The sequence below is a fragment of the Lontra canadensis genome, unplaced genomic scaffold (assembly GCF_010015895.1).
Source record: "Lontra canadensis isolate GAN:19392208 unplaced genomic scaffold, GSC_riverotter_1.0 scaffold105, whole genome shotgun sequence".
Lineage (NCBI taxonomy): Eukaryota > Metazoa > Chordata > Mammalia > Carnivora > Mustelidae > Lontra > Lontra canadensis.
In genome coordinates this window covers 101,391-125,830 of record NW_022631099.1, presented here as the reverse complement: position 1 = coordinate 125,830, position 24,440 = coordinate 101,391, and the positions used below count along the sequence as shown (strand labels likewise).

Genomic DNA, 24,440 nt, shown 5'->3' with positions numbered 1-24,440 from the left:
CAGGATCTTTGCACTCACTGTTGCTTCTGTGTGGGGCTCTTCTTGAGACTTGGCCTTGCTGGCTTGTTCTGTTATTTAGAACTCAACCCGAGGTCACCTCCTCAGCGAAGCCCGGCTGGCCCCCCCATCTGAAGGAGCCCCCACTGTTTACTCCCCATCTCACCAGCCGTATATTTCTTCTTGACATTTATCGCCTTCTGAAATGGTCTCCTTTACTGGGTCATTTGTTTGTGGTCTACTTTCCCTGGACTGAGGGTTCTGGGTGACTCAGGGTGCTGTCCACTCCCCCGCCAATCCCCCCCCGGGGGAATATATAATCGGTGCTCTATAAAAACTTACTGGGAGATGGAAGGACACACAGCAAAGCCTGCCCTTTCCAGCCCAGCACTTGACGTGATTTTAAAAGGGACACCCTCCCAGAACCAGGTGTGCTCCCTGAGCCTCTGGGCCAAGGCTCCCAGCGGTGGGTGGAAGAAAGCAAGGCTGAAGCAGAGAACTGGCTCTTGGGTTACAAACTGAACAGGAGTCATCAGGCCTCGGGACTGTGTGAGCGTCTCTTCTCAAGGTCACACGCCCTCCCAAGAAGCCCCAGGGGACCCACCTGTAACTGGAGGCAATTACAGGGTTTCTACCAGGTGTGACACTTCCCTCTGGAAGGGATGGATGAGGGGGGCTTTCCAAGGCCTGCCTGACCATCTGGTGCTCACAGGTTGGAGCCTGCGTGGAACCGTGGGATGCCCCCCTCCCAGGCCTTGAGCGCTGCCTGGGGAAGGGGCAGGAATCCAGACAGGCCTTCTGTTTGCCCATCCGTTCTCTCTATATGGAATTTTTACTGCCAATTGAGATAGCAAGGTCATGCCCCTAGGCCCCCAGCTTGCACACTAGCTACATTCCGACCTCATGGCCTTTGCCTGAGCTATGCCCTCTGCCTGCAGGGCTCCCTCCAGCCTTCCTCAGGTGATGGAGCAAACATCAAATATCTGAGGGGACTTCCCTAGCCTGGAAAGGATGCCGCTGCCCTTGCTTCTGGCACCCACCGTGGCCCCTCCCCTTGCACTTTTCCCCATAGCACCTCTTGCCCTCGGACCCCACTTCTAGCTCCCCTGTTTGCACACTGCCCGTTGCCCCTCCTGGCCCAGCCGCAGCAGGGATTTGGGCCGGCTCTATTTACCATTATGTTCCCAAGCCTAGCACAGTGCTCAGTAAATATCTGCTAAATTCAGAAACATAGGACCTTCTTCTTTAGGCGTCTATGGACCTTGAAAGCCCCAGCTGGTTTGTGTTCACAGACATGTGCCTTTTGTGCGGTGGATCTGAAAAAATCTGACTTGAAATAGCGTCCGATGGATTCCGTGTTCTCCAGTTTGCCACACTCCCCACCATGCCTTGCAGTCTTACACCCATTCCGCCCATTCGTATTACCAGCCAGGTCCCTGAAGGCCTCGGAGCTTGGCAACCTCCTAATATAATTTAGTTGATGAGACAGGTCCAAACTTTTCCTGGGGCAGAGGGCAGTGTTCTACGCCAATAATAATCATCATAATTATTGAGAGCAGTGAGTCTGGCTGGCTGCATGCTTGTGGTATGCACCACGCTGGGCATGTGTCAAGCATCATTTTACTTAATACCCCAACAGCCCTTTTGAAGACAGGGAGTTAAATGACCGGTCAGAGCTACAGAGCTTGGGAAGTGGGATATGTAGACTCAAACCCAGGACTGACTGACAGGAACAGCAGGTGCTGGGTGTCATGTTGCAGAAATGTATGGTTTCAGAAATGTTCCAGAAACGGATGGTTCACACCACACTCGAGGTAGTGATAATTCACCCAGAGAATGCACAGAGCTCCCTATGCACTTGGTCAATCCTTGGCTTCAGGGAGGCTCAGAAGGGTCCTGGGCTGGATGTTGGGTCCCCTCGTCGTCCCAGAGGTGGCTTTAGCTGGCATGCCAGCTGTGGGAGCAGCACAGAACCCCTCACCAAATATTGGGTATGCCAGTGGTGGGAAAGCGACTCCCTTTACTACTGATAAGCTCCAGGAGAAAATGTCAGCCGGTGCCGTCGTGTCCTTCATACCCACACGACTCCTGTTTCCACCGGGAGGGAGCCTGCCACCTGCTCAAAGCTCTCAGCGGGCAACATCATTGGCTTATGCGGAGTCACGTGGTTTAGTGTCCTCTACTTAGGGCAAGTGATCCTGCCGTCTCTCAGTTAGGGTAGTGGACTCTCGTTCTTTAAAACAGAACAATCACAGCTGATGAAAAGAGGTCAATCCTAGTACAAGCAGCACATAGGTGAGAAAATTCTGGGAAGGGGAGGGCCTGGCTGGCGTGTGGCACACACTGGCTTCGTACAAGCACTGCCCCCGCGGCGAGGTTATGGGACTGTGTTGCAGACACCTTCAGTGCCACACACCCTCAACTGAGCTCCTGCGGTCACCGGCCCTCTCCTGCCTCCTCGGCTTCCCTCCAGTGACTTAGATAATAATCTTGCTACGCCTTGCTCCCACCTCTCCATTCCCACATCCACATGAGCCGCAAGGCCTGTTGCTCCTCCTCCAAAGTATATCCATCCTGCAGCCTTGTTGCCTCTTCCCGGGGCACCTGGTTATCCTCTCTCCTCTGAACTAGGTCAACTGCTTTGCTTCCTGACCGGACCCTGACCATTTCTTCTGCGAGGAGCAGACAGAGTGCCTTCTCTCCTAAGCATCCTCTGTGGCTCCCACTCACCAGAGAACAGAGTCCCTTGGGTCATCCACAGGCCCTGCTGGATCCAGACCCCTTCCCTGCCCACTCGCTGCAGCCACAGGGCCCTTGTCTCTGCCCTTGGACTTGCCAGGCCTGCTCCCACCTCCAAGCCTTTGCCTCTCTGTTCCTTTTGCTTGGAATGCCCTTCCTGCAGCACCCCGATGGCCTGTGCCCTCACGCCCTTCTTGTCTCTACTCCCAGCCCCTGACAGTTCAGACCCCTTCTGTAAGTTTCTGAGTCTGTCTTACCTCTAACTTCTACATATTTACATATTTATCCCTCTTGTCGATTGCCTGCGGCCTGGTGTCAGCGCGGGGAGGGCTGCGACAACCCACGGCGCCTCCCAGCCCTGAGGCCCAGGGCGGTGCCTGGCACAGGGCAGATGCTCAGTAAATACTCATAGGAATGTATCCAGGGCATCCCAGGCAGAACCAACATTTTGCCTGCTCCTGACACACTAGGAGGAGAAAGGATGGAGCGGCTGGTAATGAGAACTCAACCTCTCTTCGTCTCCAGGGACTGCAGGAAGGACAAAGCTGGCTCCCCACGCAGCCTGCCAGACCCTTCTGGAAAGCAGGAGGCTGCCACCTGGTGAGTAATTCACCTGCAGTCTGCCGCCCCGAACGTCACGCTGGCAAAAAGCAAATGGCCAGCGGAACTTTTTTTGTTTTTTTAAAGATTTTATTTATTTATTTGACAGAGAGAGAGAGATCACAAGTAGGCATAGAGGCAGGCAGAGAGAGGAGGAAGCAGGCTCCCCGCTGAGCAGAGAGCCCCATGCAGGGCTCCATCCCAGGACCCTGAGACCATGACCTGAGCCGAAGGCAGAGGTTTTAACCCACTGAGCCACCAGGTGCCCCTCTGATATCTTTTCTTAAAGTGATTTTAAACAATACACTTTAGTCTCAGCCCAAGTAACTACGTGAACTTCCGTGCCTGATACACTATATATTTTTTTTTTTTGATGAACGTCAAAGTAAGTTTGTAAGCAGTTAAATCGAGGTTTGCTGAGCTGTCGCATGAGATACCTGTGCCTTGCCTGTCGTAGAAAGTCATTTCAGGAAACACTGATCGAACACGTTCTTCTAAAGGTCTGGGTCAGTGCAACTGCTACCTCGAGGGAACAAACAGGTGCTGGGGAATTTTGAGATTTGAACCATGACCCGATTTTTGCCACCCACAGGGCTTAGGCGTTTCCCAGTCACTTTCTGCCCTGGGGGCTCCTGCCAGCTGGGAGTGGATGCCCCCCACACCCCTCTGTGACAGACTCCGGAGGCCCCCCGCAAGTGGGCGGCATGGGAGTCACTGATCGTGATGGATAACTAAGAAAATGATACCTTCTGACATTTGTTTTCTTAAAGGTATAGGTAAATGATTAGAGTCTGTGACGTCACCCCTCCTTGGGAAAGCCTGGCAGGGAAGGAAGAAAGCCCTTCAGTAAACCCTGAGTCTTGACTTAAATCAGCATTTCCTGTCTCTCACCTGGACTACTGGTGGCCAGAGGGCTTCTTTGAAAAGTGAAGCCATAGCACGAGTTCCTCTGCTCAGTCTCTTCCACCAATGGTCCATCTTGCTCTGAATAAAAGCCAAAGCTCCCCCTTTGGCCCAGGAGACCCCATGTGACTTGGATACTGATTCTCCCCAGCTACAGCCTGTACCTCTGTCCCCCACTCTCCCTCTCCTCTGGTCATGCTGACCTCACTGCTACTAGAATGCACCAAGGCACCAAGCATGCTCCTGCCTCAGGGCCTTTGCACTTGCTGCTTTTGCAGCCTAGATGCCAACACCCCTCCCCCGCCACCCCGCACCGGGTATCATCCAGGTGTTTGCTAATACTGCCTCCTCGGGGAGGTTTTCTCTGTGTTGTGCTGAATCCATTCTCCCCTTCCTGCTCCTTTGGAAAATGTTCTTAGCCGATTACCTGTAGATAATGGTTGCCTCTGAGATGAGCACTGTGAATGGTGGATGGGGAAGCTTTGCTTTGAATTACTTGAGTATTTTAACGTGAGACTGTGTCAGTCATGTAATTTGAAATACCCTGGAGGTGTGGGAGGGAGAAGAGAACTGACTGGAAACAGGCTACTCTAGGAATACTCCAGGATACGTGTTGCATCCCCACCTGTGCCTTTCATTTGGAGAAAAGATAATCTAGCCTCGAATGTTCTAGAAGAGGTCTTTTGGCAAGGACCCCTCATATCTGTAGAGACCACAGGTAACTCTGAATACTAAACAAGAGGCCACAGTCAGAAGGCCAGAGGCATGACCTGTCCACAGAAATGCTTAGTTACACTTTTTTCAGTGTATCAAGAATGCTATAGCTTTTTTAATGAGCTTTGTGGGCTCTTGGCATTTTTGCTTTCATGGGTCTCTTCCTCTGTGAAAAATTTAAAAAATTTCTACTCATCCCAACTCTTTTCAGGTTCACAGACCCAATTCCAATGTGGGGCGTTGTATACCTCCCTCCACCCCCAAGGCCACAGATCAGTGGTTCCAGTGACCTCCTCCTTAGGTTCTTTAACTTGCTAGAGTGGCTCACAGTCCCAGGCTGTGTTCTCTCCTCTTCTCTGGGTTGAAAATTAGGAGCTGAAGGGCCACATGGCATGGGGACCAGCCAAGGGTGAAGGGGACATGACCTGTGTCCTCTCCAGGTGCCATCCTTCTCTGAATGATTCTTCTGTCACCTGTTTAGCTCTGTACGTTAAACAGGTTCCACTGCTGAATGTGTCTGTGGGTGTAACACACACATGTGTGCTTCTGTTCTGGATGGAACATGGGGCCCTCCCTCGTCTGTACACTCTGGGTATCCAAGAGCCCACAAAACAAAGTGTGAGCCGTCTTATGAAACCACTGACTTTCTCTGAGCTTTCATTTTCCGTCTGTAAAAATATAGCACATGAATAGCTTTAGGCAGAAGATTTCTTTTGACTGTGAAATTCAAGGACAATTCTAGAATACTCTCTGTCACCTTATGCAGGATGCTGGGAAGGGCTCTAGAGGTACCTGGCCTGAGTTCAAATCCAGACTTTGCCAAATCCTATGAACCAGATACCTTGTGCAAGTGATTTAACTCTCTCATATACTTCAGCGTCCTTGTCTGCCTCTTCCCCATGGGATGTTCCAAAATTTAACTGAGGAAAATACCTTTACTGCAGTATGAGGCATACCGAAAGCATTTAATACATGCTGTTACAAATTTTAGTTATCGTAGCTCCCAAGTCCTGGGTAACACAGATCACAGAGTGCCTCTGGACAGAATCTGGCCTGTGTGTTTGACTTAGTTGTGCTTAAAAGGAGTTTGAAAAATTAATTGAGAATTTTTTTTTTTTTTTTAAATAGGGAGATTTCAAATCAATCCAGCTATCTGGCCTTGCTTGGAAAAGACAGAGATCTGGCCTTGATGGGTCCAAAGGTGAGTGGACCGGAGTAGCAAGGGCCCAGTTTAGAAGGTCCACTCTGGTTCTTCCCGCTCCCCACTTTCCACATTTACTGGACCTGCCGGGCCCTTGGAGGCACTGAGTTTACAAGCTGTACTGCTTCTACTTCAGCTGAAGGGACCAACTAAGTAAACCTCCAAAGTAACACTTAACTGTGACCCAGAGCCCCACAAGAGAGCAGGATTTAAGAGGAGGAGGAGAGCTGTGGGTCTGCGTCTAGGCTAGAACAGAACCTTGACCTAGACTGGCAGGTCGGAGGAGGGGGAAGGGCCATTAACTCAGCCCCAGGTGGCAAAGCACCTGTGTCCTGTGCTGTCCTCCTGCACCTCCTGCCACTGGTGACTGCCGGCCAGGCTGGAATTCCCGTGGCCGCCCTCATCGGGTCCTTGAGTGTCCCTGGAATGCCCACAATGTCACCGGATCAGCTTGTGAGCGGCCGGCCCCCCGCAGACTGTTTAACAACCACGGGAGGCTGGGCCCCCTCCGTCCCCCTGCCCCAAATAGCTCTGTGCCCAGCAGGGTGGGGGAGGGGCTGGGGGTGAGCATCAGAAACAGAGGCCACACCTGGGCAGAGGGACTCCACTGTCTCCCGGACAATGACATCTGATGCCCCTCCTCGCACCAGAATGGGCTCACTGCTGTCAGTTGGTGACCACTGTGCCTCCAGACCCAGAAGAGACATACCGGATGCCGGGGACCCTCTGCTCGGACCACTTGTCCTCACAGTGGGGCAAAGGGGGAGGTGCTCCTGATGCGGGGATGTCACCAAATACAGGCAAATGCTGTTGCTGGTTTCAGCTCCAAGAAGCCGAGGCTCGAAATCGGTTCCTCAACCCAGTATCAAGGAAGCAGGTGTCGGAGAGGGCGTGTTGGCATTTCATTAATGAACACTGGACTGTCCGAGAGATCCTCAAGTTAATTTTTCCTCCTCTGCCTTCTGCTAGTTCTGGCCATGAAGCTTCTGGGAGCAAATTGTGCTACAGCACTTCTGAATGGAAGGGAAGTGGCCCAGAGGCCCTGGGAAAGAGCAGGCCGTGGGAATCATCAATGGCGCTCGGCAGTCACTGGTCACTTCCTCTCTGAGGAGCTCCACCCACATCCTGCTCCTTGCCAGAGGCTGTATCTTCGATGAGGCAAGGCCTCCGGGGGTGTTTTGCCAACCTGTCCTCATGGGCTACATAGAGCTAGTCACCTAGCCACTGGCCTGGTGGCGATGAGTGCAAAGCAGGGGGATGTCTGACCGGAGCCTGAAAACCTGTTCCTCCTCCTTCCCCATGTCCCTTTCTCTGTAAACACCACCGCCATCTGCCATCCGCTCGGCTGAAACCTCTGAGTGATTCTCGATTCTCCTTCCCTCCCCCTTGCAATCCAGCCACAAGCCCTGCCTGCTGACCCTCCAAACAGAACCGGCTCCGTCCCCTCACTACCTCTGCAGAGCACCCCTGGGCTCCCACCTGGAGCCCCCACTGGTCTCCCTGACTCTGATTTCGTGCCTGCAGCCAGACTGAGCCACTGAAAACACGAATCATGAATATTGACCTGCTTAGAACAGCTCAGTGACTTTCCACGGGTTTTGGAATAAAATCCAGACCTTCCCCCATCATTCTCCCCCTCACTCCCCGGGTCCTGCTGTCCTCCTCAAAGTTCCTGGCAAGCCCATTCCTGCCACGTGGCTCCTGCACTTATCCTGGTGCTTGGGTTGGTCCTCCCCCAAATTCCCATGTGACTGTCTCCTTCTCATGGTGCAGGTGTCACCAGTGCCCTTCGTACAACACCCCCGCCATTCCCCCCCGGAGGTGCTGCCCCTCCCTGGGACCCTTGCTCCTGATCTCTGGTGCGGGGAGAGACCCTGGTTGTCCGCCAGTGTATGATCCCCTTCCTAACAGGCCCTGGTTTTCATCTTTAATGTACCTAGCTAGGAAATCCATTTCCCAAACCGCCTTGCAGCTAAATGTGCAAGTGGTCCTCCCTGTGTCCTTCTAGATCTGTTCTCTGTCCAATGATCCAGCCCAGGGAGCTGACCTAGATGGGCTGTATCCACAACTCTCTTTACTCTCTGGCTTTCGACTGGAATTGACCACTGGAAGGCCTTGGGAGGAGATCAGTAGAAGAGAAAAAGGACGTTGGGGTATGCAACCCTCTTTTTCTCTCCCTGTGGTATCAACAGAGGGGGACAGCTCCTGTTGGGTGGCCCTCGGTCTTCCAGTAACCATTTGCTCCCCTCATCCCCTTGGTCTTGGGGTAGGAATGGCTCTAATGTTACTAAATAGATTTCCCCACACTTGCTTGCTCACACTTTGGCAAAATATAGTTAAACTGTCCTTGAATAATCCAAATTTGAGGGTGCCCCACATTTCTTGCTGAGATCGTGTGGCTAATTAAGTAAGCTCTGTCTGTGTTGTATGTGATGTCTGAAATGAGGTCCTTAAAGGAAGCTGACTTAACTCGAAGTCCATTCTTTTTACCCTTTTGCTTCCTCCTTCTGTGATGCCTGGAATGTGGCTCTGATAGCTGGAGCTCCAGCAGCCATTCTGAACCATGAGATGACCTTAATGAGAGAAGCCACACAACAAGCGTGGCAGAACAGAAAGGCAGAGGAGCTCGTGTGCTTGATAACCTTGAAGCCTCCATGCCAGCCCTGGAATGCCAATTTCCAGATATTTTTATGTGAGTGAGAAGCAAAATTCTACCTTGCTCAAGCCACTGTTACTTTATATTTTCTTTTATATGCAGCCAAACCGAATCCTGATATACTTAGCTTCCAGAATTTAAGTGATCTCCCAAGTGTTGCTGAATGGAAAAAAAAAAAAAAGTCTTGCAGGAATGTGCTTGGAAGTTGGATGCCAGGGTGGGTCTAGATGAGCCTTTCTTCCTCCTGAGATAACCTGCCCCCACATGTTTTTGTGACTCCAGTGAGAAATGGCAGGAATGTCAGGGGTTGGTATCTTAGAGAGGCTGAGTTGAAAGTTATACTGATCTGGTGTCCGGAATCTGGGCAAGCTGTCCTAGGCTTCCAGCCATTTGGCCCCTAGAGTACCCGAGCCTGAAACTTAGAATTGATTTCTGGAGATCAGTCTGCGGCACAGGGTGTGGTTTCCTTGCGTTCACAGATGGAAAGGAGAAAACAAGCATCTGGCCAGGAACCCTCCCCAGGCTTTTTCTCAAAAGCCAGCCTCTCCTACGAGGCAGCCCTCCGGGCTGGGGACCTGAAACTTTCAAGATCAGAGACCCCTCTGGGAATGTGGTAAAGGTCTTGGACCCAGTAAAGAGCAGACAGGCACACAATCTACATACACTTCTTGCCCCTTCCCTGGCCCTCCCTCAGTCCCAGCCCATGCAGGCTTGGGCCTCTTCTCTGAACTTGTGACTCTCAGAGCTGACTGCCTTGGACAGCTCCTCCTCATTTTTCCAGCCCCTGCATCTTACCCTGTCCAGAAACCGCACTGAGCTCCTGACCAGAGCTCTCCCCATCTCTGTGAATAGAGAATCTCTCCTTGTAGTCATTCATGCCCAAACCTGGGAGTTATTCATGACTCCTCTCACCCACTACTCCACATCAGGTCCATCAGCATATCTTATCAGCTCTACCTGATAACGAGGCGCAGCCTCTGCTTCCCCCCAACTCTGGTCTGAGCCACCATCATCTCATGCTTGGACTCCAGCAGGAGACCCCTTCCTGGGCTCCCTGCTCTTATTACATCCCTCTCCATATCATAGCCAGAGGGACCATATTAACACACAAGTCAGATAATGTTCCTCCTCGGCTCAGTGTCCTCTACTGGTGTCTGTATCACCCAGAAAGCCAAAATCCTCTCTCTGGTTCAAAGACCCTGCATGATATACCCTTCCACCACCAATCCATTACCTCTCAGACCTCGTCCTTGCTCACACTGCTCTGCTGTCCTGACTTCTCTGCTGCTCTGTGAGCCTGGTGGGACTGCTTTCTGCCTCAGGGCCTTTGCACCCACTGTTCCCTCTGCCTGGTTGCTCTTCCTAGGGGAACTCCCTTGATTGGCTCCTTTACTTTCTTTGCCCAGATGTCTCCATAATATCATCACTCTCCCTTTCCCTCTCCTTGCTGACTTCCCTTCCTTGTTTTATCCCCCTTGCCCCTTTTTACTACTGTAGGTACTATATACTTTATAAATATTTTTTATTAACTCTTACATTAGTATGTAAGCTCCATAAGAATAAAGATTTTGCCTATTTCTTTTGCTGCTGGACCCCGTCTGGCACATACCTGTTGAATGAATTGTTTGTCCTGTGAGCACCCTGCTTTGGAGAGAGCCTTTTGAGCATGCCCTGAGCATCTCCTGGACTCGACTGCACACCTGGCACCTTCCTTCTTCTGGCACCAGCTCTTGAATTTCCCTTTCTGGATCCTCACAGCTCCTGTGTGGTTGGCCCCATTCCTGACTCCAGGGCTGTGCATGTGACCCAGGCCAGCTGATCCTTGTATTCCCTTCCCCTGAATGGTTCATGACTGACCAGCTGTCCCAGGGAGGACCAGATCTCAGATACTTCATTTGGGGCCATTTACTGGTATACATGGGAGAGAGACACTCTTTCCACAAGGATGGCTCACTGTACCAACACGGGTCTATGGATGCCAGGTGGGAAGCTGGGTTGAGGGTGAAGCTGCTTTGGAGGAGAACTGAGAATAGGGAGATGGAGAGACAGATGAGAGCCAGACAGAGCTCCTGGATCCAGCCACACCTGAAGCTCAGAATACATGTGGACTTTTTTTTTTTTTTAAACTGTTGGACTTTTTATTTACCTGAGTCGAATAAACTCCTTTTTTGATGTATGGTCAGTCTGGTTTGAATTGGGTTTCTGTCACTTGTCACTGAGAGAATTCAGACTGACAGAAAGTGTTTGTGAAACATGGGTTCTTATATCCAATGAATGGAAACAATGCTTTGTTTCCATGGCATTTCTGTGGCCCCCCTGCCAATACTGCTGCTTGGTGGCCTTTTATCACCCATAGCGGCATGACTCTCTTGGGGGGGCACACCTGAAACCTGGCAATCTGAGGGGGCCTCAAAAAGGCAGCTTGTTTCTACCCCGTGTGGACCCTTAGGAGATAAGCCCTGATATTCTGGGGTTTGGGGAATCTGTTTCCTTAACCTTCAGACACAAGAGCCCCCGTATTAGTGGGGCTCCAATATGAAAAGCCTATGGCTCACACTTAAGGAAGTCCATCCTTTCCCCAGCTTTCATCCTGCTGACCGGGTCAAGGAGAAAGTCTCGGGGAGGTGCTGCTGCCCTCAGCCTTTATAACAAAGACATGCCAGCCTTGTGGGAGGCAACCTCTTGCCTGAATGCAAAAACACCGCTGCTCTCATTGTACTTGGTTTTGCCGTGACCTTTTACGAAAGGCAGTGGAGACTGGTTTTTCATTTACAGTTATCATTTAAGACTTCCTTCTCAAATACTATTTAAGCTTCAAAAAGTAAGTCCAGTTCAATAAAATCTCAAATAATGGAACAGATGGCCCTGGGATGCTGCAAACGCTCCACGAGGACTGTGTCTAACTCCTCTTGTTGTCTCTGAGCCTGTCTGAGCCACTGAGGCTCACCAAAGATTTGGCAGGATCGAATCCAACCAGTAAACCCCAGCAGGGCTCCCCAGTGACACAGCCCCTCTGACTCAAGGTCATCAGATGCAAACAAGACGCCAGCCTCTGTGTGCTTCTCCTTCTCTTATCCTTCTGGTGAAGGTGGTGAGCCAAGCCCCTGCTGGTCTCCAAGGATCACTGAAACGCAGGGATTTTCCCAATCACCTTGACAATGTATTGATAATGGAGGCTGCTTACTGACCCCTGTGCCCTGGAACCAGTTCCCCTGGGCACTTGAAACTTTGGAGTGACAACTCAGGGAAGGGTGCCAGATGCAAGCAAGCAAAGAGCAAACGAGTCTGTGGCCCTCCTCCCCCCGCCCCAACCTCGAAATGAATCAGACGCAGGACGAGCCCCTCTGTGTGTCCCATCCCCGTTCTCCCAACCAGACCCTAATTAGGATGGACGGCTGTTCTCCACCCGGGACTGGAAGGAAGCCTGGAATTAGCTCAGTCGAGAAGCCTTCAGCCCTGAGAACCATCAGAACTGCCGCACGAATGAGCAGAAAATAGCAGATGATAAATTTTTTAGGACCACCCTCTGTGTGCCGGTTGTAGCAGACTGTGAGATAATGGGCTGGCCTTTTTTGGAACATGCATTATTGATCTGGGTCTGTCTAGTGGTTTATAAAAAGCCCGCCCCCCCCCCCAACTACCACCTTCCCATTCCTCACCTCCTGAAAGCTACACAACCTCCTTCAAAAGCCAGTTCTGCTGGGGAGGGGGCGGCTCGAGTGTGGAAGGGAAGGTTCGCAGGCACTGGCTTGTCTATGCAAGGTGGTGCTGTGCTGTGCTGTGGGAGCTGACAGACGCCCCAGAACGCGAGGGCTCTCCACGCACCGACTTCACTGCCTGGAATTTCTCCCTTTGCAGCACCTGCTCGTGTACGCTGAGATGCGTGTATAAAGACATTCCCGGCAATGGTATTTGTGACAGGGAACACCAACTAACACACACACACGAACACTCTAGAAACGACTCAAAAGCTACTCCAGGAGACTGGTTAAGTAGAACAGTGTTTAAGACCACGGGATCTGGTTTCCAGTCTCGCCTGGCCACGGTCTAGCCATGTGGGTGTGACCTTGGACAAGAAACTTCATTTTCCTGCGACTTAATCTCTCCCTCTTTAAGACAGAGTGAATCTCTGTATTTTAGGTTAGCCGTGGTTCTCCCTGCTCTCCTCCCTCCTGTGTCCTTACCACGTCCATAGATCCTTTTTCTATATTTGCACATTCTTTGGTTTTATTCGAGAGTCACAGATGTAAACGTGTGATCACATTCTGGCACCAGGCTTAGCTGGATCACGTTGCTGCAGCAAAAATGTGTTGTTCCTGGGGGTGGCCGTTCCACCATTCACCTTGGTTCGGGCCGATAGTCTAGGAGTTGCCCTAGATCTTCCTCTTTTCCTTAACCCCCTCATCCAACCATTGGTCGGTGCCTCACGTATGACTGCTCCTGCCTCAAGTCCAAGCCTCCGTCACCCCCTGCCCAACTTCCGCAGCCTCCGAATGGGGCTCCCTGTCTCTGCTCTTGCTCTTGGCGATCCCAAATTGAACATAATAGCCAGAGGGATCCTGCTGGAACCCGAGTGACCTCATAGCCCCTGCTAAAGGCCCCCTAACCTATGTCCGTTTTACTAAAACTCAAAACCCTCATCAGGACCACAAGGCCCCTCACGACCTGGCCCCAGTTCACTCCTGGTCTCATCTCTCTCCACTTCTATGCTGGCCCTCTCCAGTCCATAGCCTTCCTTCTGTCCTAACCCACCAAGTTCATTGCTAACTACCATAGTGTCTTTGCCTTGCCGTTCTCTTGACCCGGAATCCTCCTTCCTCATCTTCTAATTCCCAGCACAGTGTGCTGCACAGGGTTGGATGCTTAATACATACCTGCTGAATGCACGAGTGGGTGTCTGGGCAGCCTTGAACTCTGAGGCATGACTACCGTTGAGGGACCCTGTGAAGCAGGACCCCTGTGCTCAGAGATCCGGGTGCCACATGCAAGTACTCTCTGCAAAACTCTACCAGAAACAAAATTTGCGTCCCTATGGCCATGACTGTTGACTCCCCATGGTCATCAAACACGGTTCAAGCTAGATGCTGCTGGACAGATAGGTATTCTGTGTGTTCAGCTGTCAATAAAGGTTCTGGGCTTTGATTGCTTCCTGCCTACAAAGACTTCTTGCACTCGATAAGCTCCCCGAGAAAAATCTATACTTGTGATCATTAATACAAATCATTATAAAGAGCAACTGGGATGTATATAAGTCATTTTTTTTTTTTTTTTAGTAATTAAAAAGAGTGATGCATGCTTTTAATAATGGATGCAAAAAGAGGGTAGACTTGAAGTTGGATCTTCACCACAATCTCAGGTTTGGCAGCAAAGGCTTAGCCAGGAAACATTTACATTTGTTGCCATCTATAATATTCTATAATATTCTATAATATTCAATTGCCTCAGGGCCTTTGCACGTGCTACTTCCCCTTGCTTAAAAGCCTTTTCTCAGATCTTCACAGTACACAGTGACACTAATGATTAGAAGGGAAAATGTGTAGGAGGAAAACACACAAGGCTGTGTGTTGTCCAATACAGTAGCCATAAGCGGTTACCGAGCACCTGCAAGGTGGCTAGTCCTAAATGAATTGTGCTCTAAGTGTAAACTACAGGCCAGATTTCAAAAACAATATAAAAAATGTAAACTATCTCCTTAAGGACTTTTTATATTGATTACATGTTGAGATGATAATCCTCTGAACACAAGGGGTTAAACAAAAATACATTATTAATTTCACCTGTTTTTTTTTAAAGCATTAAAAAATGTAGCCACTGGAAAATTTAAAATTGCTTATGTCATTTGCATTTATGGCACCCGTTATATTCCTATAGGGCAGTTCTGTGTATGGGGTCCTGTTGAGAAAGAGAACTGGTAAAATCAGTGACTTCAGGGTGGGGGCAGGGGAACGGATACGAGCTAGGGAGAAAGAAGGTTTCCTGAGGGAGACCCCTCCCTCCCAACGGTGAGCTGGAACTACCAATGGAGCTCAACCCCTGGGACCAGAAGGTGCAGCTGAGACAGACTCTGGAGGGCTCGCTCTTGGTGGCCTCATGTGTGGCGGGCTTGTCCTCATGCAAGGGGACAAGTGGGGAGAAAAGCCTCGGGCAGGTGTAGCACCCACCTCTGGGGCGGGGCCTTGTGGTTTTGCGTGGGAATGCAGGGGTGGAGCCAGGGGTGAGCCAGGATGGCCTCTTGCTGGGTTAAGGAGGTGGCGGCTGGGGTGGCCTGCATGGGTAATCAAGGCACTGAGACTACGAGCTGGAGAAGTCCCTGACACGCCTGTCATCCATACCAGCGAGCTAAACCCTGGCGAGAGTCCCTGTCCTCACCCGCTTTCCTCAGAGCCAAAGCACCATGAGTGGAGGAAGCTCTGGATAGGAGGCGGACAAGCTCATCGTCCTGAGGCACTATCTTTGTGAACAGGGTCAGGTTACTAGAAATTGTGTCCGCCCTTCCTATCCCTGGATGCCACCAAGGATGTGGTCACCTGAAGTGGTTAAGATTGGAGAGGAAGGGCCCACATGTGCATGTGTGTACACACAGGTACAGGTACACACACACTCACACCCTGGCTGGCTCCTTCTTAGTTTCAGTGTCAGCTCAAACATCACCCCCTCTGAGAGGCCCTCCCTGATTACCAATCCAAAGTGGCTCCCCCTCCCCTTGGCCCCATCGGGCACAGCCCCTTTCTCCCTTCTTGAAATGATCATCCCTGTGACCCTGCTATTACCTGTGTCCCTCACTTCGTGACAGTAAGGTCTATGCCTGTCTCACTCCTTACTGAAGTTCCAGGCCCTATGACACTGGCACACAGCACGTACTCAATAGAAACTGCATGAAAATAACAAATTGATCTAAACATCTCTTCTGACTTTGGGAGCAATCAAGAAAGGGTTCTGCCTTAGGAACGAGTTGGACACCCCTCGCCTTGTGGACCAAGCTGCAAAGGCATGTGTGTGGGACAACCCCTGTGACTTGGTTGAAACCCCAGTGAGCTCCCCGGGGTCTCCTCCAGCCGCCCTGCATCAGGAGCCTCAGCCCCAGCGCGGTGGCCCTGGCCGGGGAGGTGCGCCCCGTGGGCCAGCTGCTTACCCAGCTCCACGTCCTGGTCGTCCGTCAGCACCAGGATGATGTTGGGCCGGATGTTTCTGCGGTCCCTCTGAAACCTGCTTTTCAGGCGGTGGTGGGACAGAAACGCCGAACTTCCCCCCAGCAGAGAGCACACGGTGGCAGACAGCAAGCAAAGCAGGAGGCTGGGCGGGGCCATTTTACGGGCCACCGATCTGGGCGTCCTATGGGACCCAGGAGTCTGAAGTCGCGTGTTGTGGCTGTGTCTCTTGTCGCTTCTTCCCGCTTTACTCAGGGATCTAAAGTAGGAGGAAAAGAATCAGGTCAGTCTTTACGTAAAGGCCGCCTGACGGCTTGGGCTTGCATAATGATTTCTGGCATGGACACCGAGGGTTCCTTTGATCAGGGGGAGCTAGAGCAGTGAGAAAGTGGGAAGGAAAGAACTTGCAATGTGCTCCCGCGACACTGTGGCAGGAAAGCTTTCTGTGACTGCTTCTGCAGACAGATGTCTCCCCTGGACCAGCGGTCTTCTGAACATGCTGGGGGCAGCCCTGGGCCCAAGTCAGATAACCAGCCTGTCTCTGAATCCGCCAACCAGTTCAGCAGCAGAGCAGCCCCAGAACAGGGAAAAACAAGGAGCCCAGACTGGGGGAGCAGATATTTCTGGGCCTCCCTTCTCCCCCCACCCTCCCAGGAGGTGAGAGGGATGGGGTGTGGTGGGGCAGAGAGGCAGAGGTGAGCAGGATAGTCCCCGCTCTAGGGCAGTGCAGCGTGTGGCTGAGGCCCCGTGTGGATGTGCAGGGCTGAGCGACCCTGTATGTGTCCCAGTCCCAGCTGTGTCGCTCGCCAGCCGGGTATCCTCCCCAGCAAGCCAGTAGGGAACCTCAGCTTTCCCGCGAATAAAATGGGGAGACAAGATGTTAAGGGAGCTCAAGTCAGTGGGATGTGTGTGATGGCACCCTGCAGACAGATCCCATAGCTGGGCAAGTTATTCACATGAGTTTTAAGTTTGTAGAATCAACAAAAGGACACAAGAGAAAATTGAGGGCTAAAAAGCTACAGGAGAAGAGCTGTCATAGTCTGTTGCGACCTCGGTCACCCCTGGGCCCCCCAGGTCTGATGCGGTCACCAGCAAAGGTGGGAGGGACGGCAGGATGGTGCATCTTGGCTCGGGCAGGTCTGATCTTGTTCTGCTCTTTGCTCTCTGTGGTCATTTTTCTATTTCTTGAGGAAATGAGCCTTCAAGTCTTTCCAGATATAGACTTTAGGTCTCATTTATTTAAAATGAGAGACAGTGAGCGAGCAGATGTGCCAGGAGGAAACCAAGCTTGTTGGAGGTGGGGCTGCGTGACCTTGAAGGACTCTGCCCACCTCCCCCCATCAAAGTCCCAGCTCAGGGAACTCATCAAGGGCTCTGGTCCATAGGAGGAGATGTGCCACTGCAACAGCCCCCTAAGAGGTCCTCCATTTCCCCCGACTGTGCCCTCATTCGCCATCCTCTCCAGGGCACCGGGAGGATCTTCCTAAAAGGTAAATCCCATAGGATCACTCTGCAGGCCTGGCCCAGGCTGAGACCAGCAAGGTGTTCGGGGCACAAGATAGAAGGGACTCACTCCAGGTGGCTCCAGCGTGGGGCACTCACCTCACTTTAGCCCCAGTCCTGTCCCTCACTTGCTCAGACTCCCACCTTGGCTTCCCCAGCCCAAGGAATACAATGCACACTCCCCACCATGGCCTACAGGTGATTCAAGAGATCTAGCCCCTTCCTACCTCTCCTTCTTCCTCCCAGTTGCTCCCCAACCCCACAGGCTTCTTTCTGTTGACAAATCAAGTGTGTTCCTGCCCCAGGGCCTTTGCATGTGTTCTTCCTTAAACCTAGAAGATTCTTTTCCCAGATTTCTTTTCTTTTTTTTAAATTTAATTTATTTTTTTGGAAGATTTTATTTATTTATTTGACAGAGAGAAAGATCACAAGTAGGCAGAGAGGCAGGCAGAGAGAGAGGGGGGGAAGCAGGCTCCCTGCTGAGCAGAGAGCCGGATGCGGGGCTCAATCCCAGGACCCTGAGATCATGACCTGAGCCAAAGGCAGCTGCTTAACCCACTGAGCCACCCAGGCGCCCCTCAGATTTATTTTCTATACAGGGCTTACTCTTCTCTGTCAAGTCTTGGCACAAACGCCACCTCCTCAGAAAGGCCTGCCCGGACTGCCCTAAGGTGGTGCCCTCCACGTGAGGCACTCTCTGTATTTTCTAACCGTGTTTATTCTCCCCACAATCCCTACTACAACCTGCAATTATCTTAGTTGCCCAGTTCTCCCCACTAAAGGCTCAGCCCCACAAGGGTAGGGGCCTACGTTAATCACAGCTGGGTCCCCAGCCCTTAGTACTATGCCTGTCATGTAATAGGAGAAGGAGCCAAATAAATATTCTGAAAGCTAAAGGAATGGAGATTTGGTTAAGGTCCTCTGAGTTCTGCAGACTGAGGGGCGTGGGGCTCGGCAGGGCCATGTCATGACCTCAGTATGGAGGCTCCGAGGCATCACCAACCCCCTTCCCCTGTCATCCTCCCGCAGGAAGGGTCCTGGGGCGGGCTGCTCTTTGTCCCTCGGATCCATTTTCCACCCTGCTCTGTGCCCCAGGAAGCCAGTCTCGCCTCTACAGGTGGCACCTGCCCAGTCCCTGGCTTCCTGCTAGTTCTGCCAATGGGAGTTCTGCTGGGCAGGCGGAGGCAGGAAATCAGCATGTTTCTCCAACTCTGCTCCCTCCCTTGCATCCCAGGCACCCCAGGACCTTTGTCTTTCTAGGCTGGCCATGGTTCTAGCTTTCCTTTAGTCCTGGGGGCCCTCTCAGCCTCCTCTTGCCGCTTCAAGCCTATGGGTAGTGATGACTCCCCTCCCTTGCCAGCTCCCTCCAGGGGTTGTAAGATTCCTTGTTTGCTCCCTTAACCCAAAATGCCTCTAGAAGTCATGCCTTCAATTGACACTCCCCGGGGCAGGCTAGGAGTTGGAGCAGGCTTTTTGCTCTGCCTCCCTCCCCAAGGACCTCCAACAGGACAGCTGTGCAGAGAGGGGAGATGGAGATGGAGACCACATTCTCAGGGGAGCTGACCTGGGAACCATGACTTTCACAGGCTCCAAGGGCAAGCACTGGCTTCCATCCTGTGGCCTCTCGGCGACCAGAGCCACCGCACCAAGTGTGTCCTGAGCTCCTGCTGTGCCACACTGTGTATGGTTAAGACATGTACTTTGGAGTCCCTTGCTGGCTGACCCAAGGCAAATAACTCAACACCTCTGTGCCTCAGTTTCCTTATTTATAAAACAGGTGTGGAGGATGAACCAGGTTCATACAGAGTGCTGAGACCACAGGGCGGCACATGGAATGACCCAGAACACATCATTCACAGAGTAAACCATTCTCAGATGATGGTCGCTGTGGTCGTGGGTGGGCTGTGAGGGGCACCTGCCTGCAGTCTCCCCCACTCCCAACCACCTCCCACACAGGTATGAGCGCTGTTCCCATTTTACAGGTGAGAACATGGTGGCTCAGTCATGGTCCTGAGCTCACCCCGGGGAGGAAACGGCAGAGAAGGTCTGACCTCTGCTCCCCTGCGGGTCCCCTCCCCTAAAGGCACCTTTCCCAATCTCCCCCATTCAGATGCCACAGCCCCTGTTGCTGCTCTATTTCCACAACCCTTCTACTGTGACATGGCTTCATTTAAAAACAAAAACACAAATCCGTGTTTTTAAAAAGCAAGCTTTCTATCCAAGGGTAAAGGGGAAAATTGGCATTCCCATTGCCATCAAACGAACTCACACAAAATGAAAGAAAGCGGACATTGCTACTCAGTCTCACAGCTTCTCGTTCCTTCCTAAGGCTCTAAGCTGAGCTCTATGCCTACCTCCTTTCCCGCCTGTACACTCTCTCTTTTTAAGTGTTGAAAGGAGTCAAAATGCATTAGTACCATCCCAGACTTTCTGCTGGAGCGGGGGAGAGGCCGGAAGAGGGTTGAAAAGGAGACATGTTCCACCATCAAATCGGTCCCTGAATTACCCCAAATCCTGGGGTGGGGGTGGTCCTCAAATCATGTTGTTTATCAGTCTGTGTCTTCCTGTTCCTGGAAATACACTAGGATGCTCTGTGCTTTGCATTTGAACTGATGTGCCAACCAGCCCACCTTCACGTATGAAATGCACATTTACATGCCTTCAGATAGACACCAACCACTAATGTAACATCGAGAGACTTTCCAAGCGGTGCCCCCACATCTCTCTTCTGCCAGAAACAGTAACAGCTAATGCTTGTGGAGAGCATACCATACTCCAGCCCCTGCTCTAGACATTTTCCGTTTAATCCGCATTTCCGCTCATCCATATTATACCCATCTCATGGATGAGGAAGCAGAGGCATAGAGAGTTAAAAGTGCTTTTTCCATGATCACGCGATTAAGTGGCAGACATAGGGTTCAAAGCCAGTCTGGCTTGACCGACTGCTCAAACAGAAGCCTCTGGAAGCAGCCTGCTGGGCAAGTTCCTGAGGTTCCCAGCCTCGGTTTCCCTCATTTGCCAAATGGAGCAGCAGGTGGCCAGGTGTCCCCTGAGGGTCTTTGGTCTGTACCTGTGATGTAGAAGGGGCTATGGAGCCCTGAGCTGCAGCCTGTACTGGGAGCTTTGGGCCAGATGGTGGGTAGAGCTGGGAGATGTGGTCAGCTGGATTCTGTTCGTAGCACCCACGCTGGTTTTCTCATGTCCCCTTCCTTCCCCCCAACAACCACAGTCCCTTTCATTCCCTGCTCCCCGGCAACTATACCCCACCAGCCAGGACGCTCCCCATCTGGATGGAAGTCAAAGCTCTGTGACTGGAGACTGGAGAATAACAGGGGCTAATTATTTCATCAGATCAAGTCATCGGTAGGTCGATTTTTGATGAATTCCCCCAGCTCTGACTTCCCCTGGCCTTGTGCCAGCCTCTCTCTGGATGCTAAAGAAATCAATTAAAAATGACACATGGGATTCTGCCTCCATTTTTTTTCCTTTTTGGAAAAAAATTCAAAGTGGTTAAATGGAGAGTATGAGGTGACTCTGTACAGCACCAGTGGCCTGATGTCCCCACTATCCCCTGGACACCTCGTCTCATTCCCACCAGCTCGCTCCAAGGTCCATTTAGGTCCTTCTCTTTGTCCTGTATCTTCTACAAATCTTGGCAAAGGCTTGCCAGTCGAGGAAGACAGCTCTAGAAATATCTAGTATCCCAAGTGTTCAGAAACATCACTCCTGCTTTCAGATTTATCTAGAAGATAAATTAACCTGCAGAGAGGAACATGTCTCTGGGGGACCAATGACCTCTCTGCTCCACAGACCACAGCTTTGGGGAAGCTCCCAGAACCTCACCCAGGCCTTCCCAGAACGACCCAGATGGTAGTCTTCCTCTGAGGATCCTCAAATTGCCAACAAGATTAGCCAAGAAGAGTCTGGGAATGACTGAGCAGCTGAGGGGGTGGGAGAGGAGGATGTGGCTAGAGGCAGAACTAGACACTTACCAGATGGAAGAACACGCCGGAAGAAGGGAAGAAAGGGGACTGTAGGCTGTGGAGAGATGCCCCCCCCCCATGTGCTGGGGCCAGGTGGTCCAGATAGCCCGACCACTTAGTCCTCCTTCATTTACTTTACAAATTTTTATTTAGGACCTACTATGTGCGAGGCACAGTGTTAGGTGGTAAGATATTCCTGCCCAGATCCTAACAGCCTCCTAACTGGTTTCCCTGTTTCTACCTCCTCCTCCTTCTATCAAGTAGCCCGAGGATCCTGTTAAAACCAAAGAGGCTGTCTCCCTGCACTGAAAAGCCTTCAAGGGCTTCTACTTCATGGTGAACAAAACCCCGACATTCCAAAGGGCCAATGAGATCCTACATGGTCTGCCCATCCCCTCTCTGACCTCATCACCTTCCATTTTTCCTCTTGCCCTCTTTCCTCTTGCTCTGACATGGCCTCTGTGCTGTACCTTGCACATGCCAGGCATGTCCCCACCCCAGGGCCTTTGCACGTACCTGCTTTGGAGTCCTCATCCAGATATCAAGGCCCTTTCCTCACCTCCTTTGGATCTTTGCTTACATTTTGTCTTTGTTAGGTTAGCAGAAATCTCTTCCCTTCCCACTAGCACCAACCCTCTGACAAACTACATCTTTTACCTCTTTATTTATGGGTCCCCCCTTCCCACCCACCCCACTAGAGTGTCCGCTCCCTGAGGGCATGGATTTTTTTCAGCTTTGTTTCATATCTGCATCCCCAATGTCCGAAACAGTGCTTGGCACGTAGCAGGTACCTAAGTTATCTACTCTTAGGAGAGAAATTTCTTCCCCATGACAACAATCCCCCAGCTGTGGTTGGGGTCCCTACTGCCCCCTTACTGCGCTAGGTAGGGGCAGCCTGACTGGAGGGCAGAACACGTGACCCACGTAGAGCCAATCAACATGTTCTGACTCACTAGCTCCAGAGATTGGCCCAGAGGCAGACATGTGACCTGGGCCTGGCCAATGGGAGACAGTGGGAAGAAACGGGCGGGGGGTTGGTGGCTGGGCGCAGGGAGCCGGAGAGCCAGCCCTGCCAGCAAGGGGGAAGCTCAGAGGGGTGCTGGTGACACCGGGCTGAACCTTGTGCCTGGTCACAGGCTCAGACAAGTAACCTTTGCCGCTTCAGTTAATCTGAGCTGGAGCTGTCTTTCGCAACAGGAAGCACCAGGATCAACACAGTAAACCCCCTTACAGAACAGTGATGAAGAATAATTGATATTTATGGGGTACTTATCACAGGCCCCGCCCCTTTCTCAGCCCTCCTCCTGTTAGATCGCATCACCCTTACAACACACTTATGAAACTGGATGTTCTACTTGCAGGCGAGGAAGCTGAGGCATGGAGAGTTTCGAGAACTTGCCCAAGGTCGTGCAGTTTGGAGGAACCGCAGAATATTGTCCCTTGGCCTGCCTCCTCCCCATCCTCTCTCTGTGCTTCCCTGGGCCCTGGGAGGTTCACGTGGTTGGACCACATCATTGGGCTCCGTGCTCTCTTGCTCCTGGTGGGGTCTGGCCAAGGGGGACACCACCAGGGGAAGGGATGGTGCAAGGAGGGGCTTGGGTACTTGCCAGGCGTCCTCCCTGCCCAGGTGCTGGGAACTGAGCACATCCCTCTCTTGCTCTGCTCGGGGCCACATCTCCTGTGGGTGGCCTGCTTCTGGTTCCAGCAAATGTTCCCCACTGTCCCCAGCCCCAGGGATCTGTACGACTCATTTTCTTACACTCTGCTCACACCTTTGTTGGAGGGCACCCTCTGTTTCCCGCAGGGCCCTGGGTGTGTAAAGCAAGCAGACCTTACAGCTGAGATTTGCACCCAGACGTCCTGACCCCAGAGGCCTATCCTGACTCCTATGCTCACTGGTAAACTGACGAATGATAAAAGAAGTTGTGGTTAAGTGTACTGCACAAACAGGAAGAAGAAGGGGGAAACTGCTGGCCTGGGGGGCAGTCAGAGAGGGCTGCCTGGAGGAGGACTTATAAAATTTAAGAAGCCTAACAGGAACAAAGTTCTGCAGAATCCACAGGATTTTTCTGAAGGACAGGGTAGAGGACAGCGTGCTTCTGGCACAGGAAATGGCCTGAACAAATAGCAGGCAGAGTGGGAGGGATGGAAATGTGTGGTCCCGAACCTTACAAGCCCAGTTGTCTAGACAGGGGATGACACAAGCACATCTGTTAAGTCTTATACTCCCCTGGTGTCTCCCCTTCTTCCTGGTCACAGACTTTTTCCAGCCTTCTCTCTTCCTCTCCAGGGCTGTCAAAGAAAGGACAGGAACTCCTGCAACCTATGGGCACAGACCTTCCCTGTCTTCCCTACCTAGGGCCAGGGCATCTGGGGGCTCTCTGTGCATGGTCCTGGAATTCCAGCTGAAGGCAGGGAACCAAGCCAGCTCTCAAAGCAGGACGTGGGACAAGAGAAGAGTCTTTCAAAGGGAGGAGGCAAAGATCAGGTTTCAAGACAAGAGCTCAGGATCTGGAAAGGAAATTAGGGCATAAAGAGAAAGGTTTGTTTAGGAACCCCATTGCTTGTAGAATTATTCATTCAACAAGAAATCCTCAAAGACCTACAACATGCCAGGCACAGTTCTTGGCACTGCAGATAAAGCAGTGGGGGAAAAAAGTCCCTGCCCTCACGGAGCTGACATTTTTAGGAGTCAACAGGTCAAAAGCCAGAGCTGAACACCTCCAGCTAAAAGTGAAAAGTGTCAGGAATCAAAGTAACAGCAAACCACAGTGAACCTTTAGGACAGGACCATGGAGTATAGTTAAAGCTCAAAGAAAGCTTAGAAGCGATATATTTAAGGTACCAGAAAGATGAACATCACAAGGTTTTGTATGTAAAGTGAGTGGGTGTTTGGGAGGCCATGTAATTCACATGCCCGAATATCTGTGCATCTGTGGTCAGGTACTGTTTCACGATCAGTGAAAAAAAAAAAAAAGACACAAATCTCTAATCTC

General features: G+C 51.6%; 1 protein-coding gene across 1 annotated transcript in view; it reads right to left on the bottom strand.

Moving 5' to 3' along the window:
- Positions 1-24,440, bottom strand: part of SULF2 (sulfatase 2) — a 111,033-nt gene that overhangs the window by 68,584 nt on the left and 18,009 nt on the right. The window contains exon 2 of the mRNA XM_032838695.1: positions 15,943-16,217. Coding sequence (XP_032694586.1) covers positions 15,943-16,117 — 175 coding nt within the window. The 5' untranslated portion in view covers positions 16,118-16,217. The remainder of the gene's footprint in view (positions 1-15,942; positions 16,218-24,440) is intronic.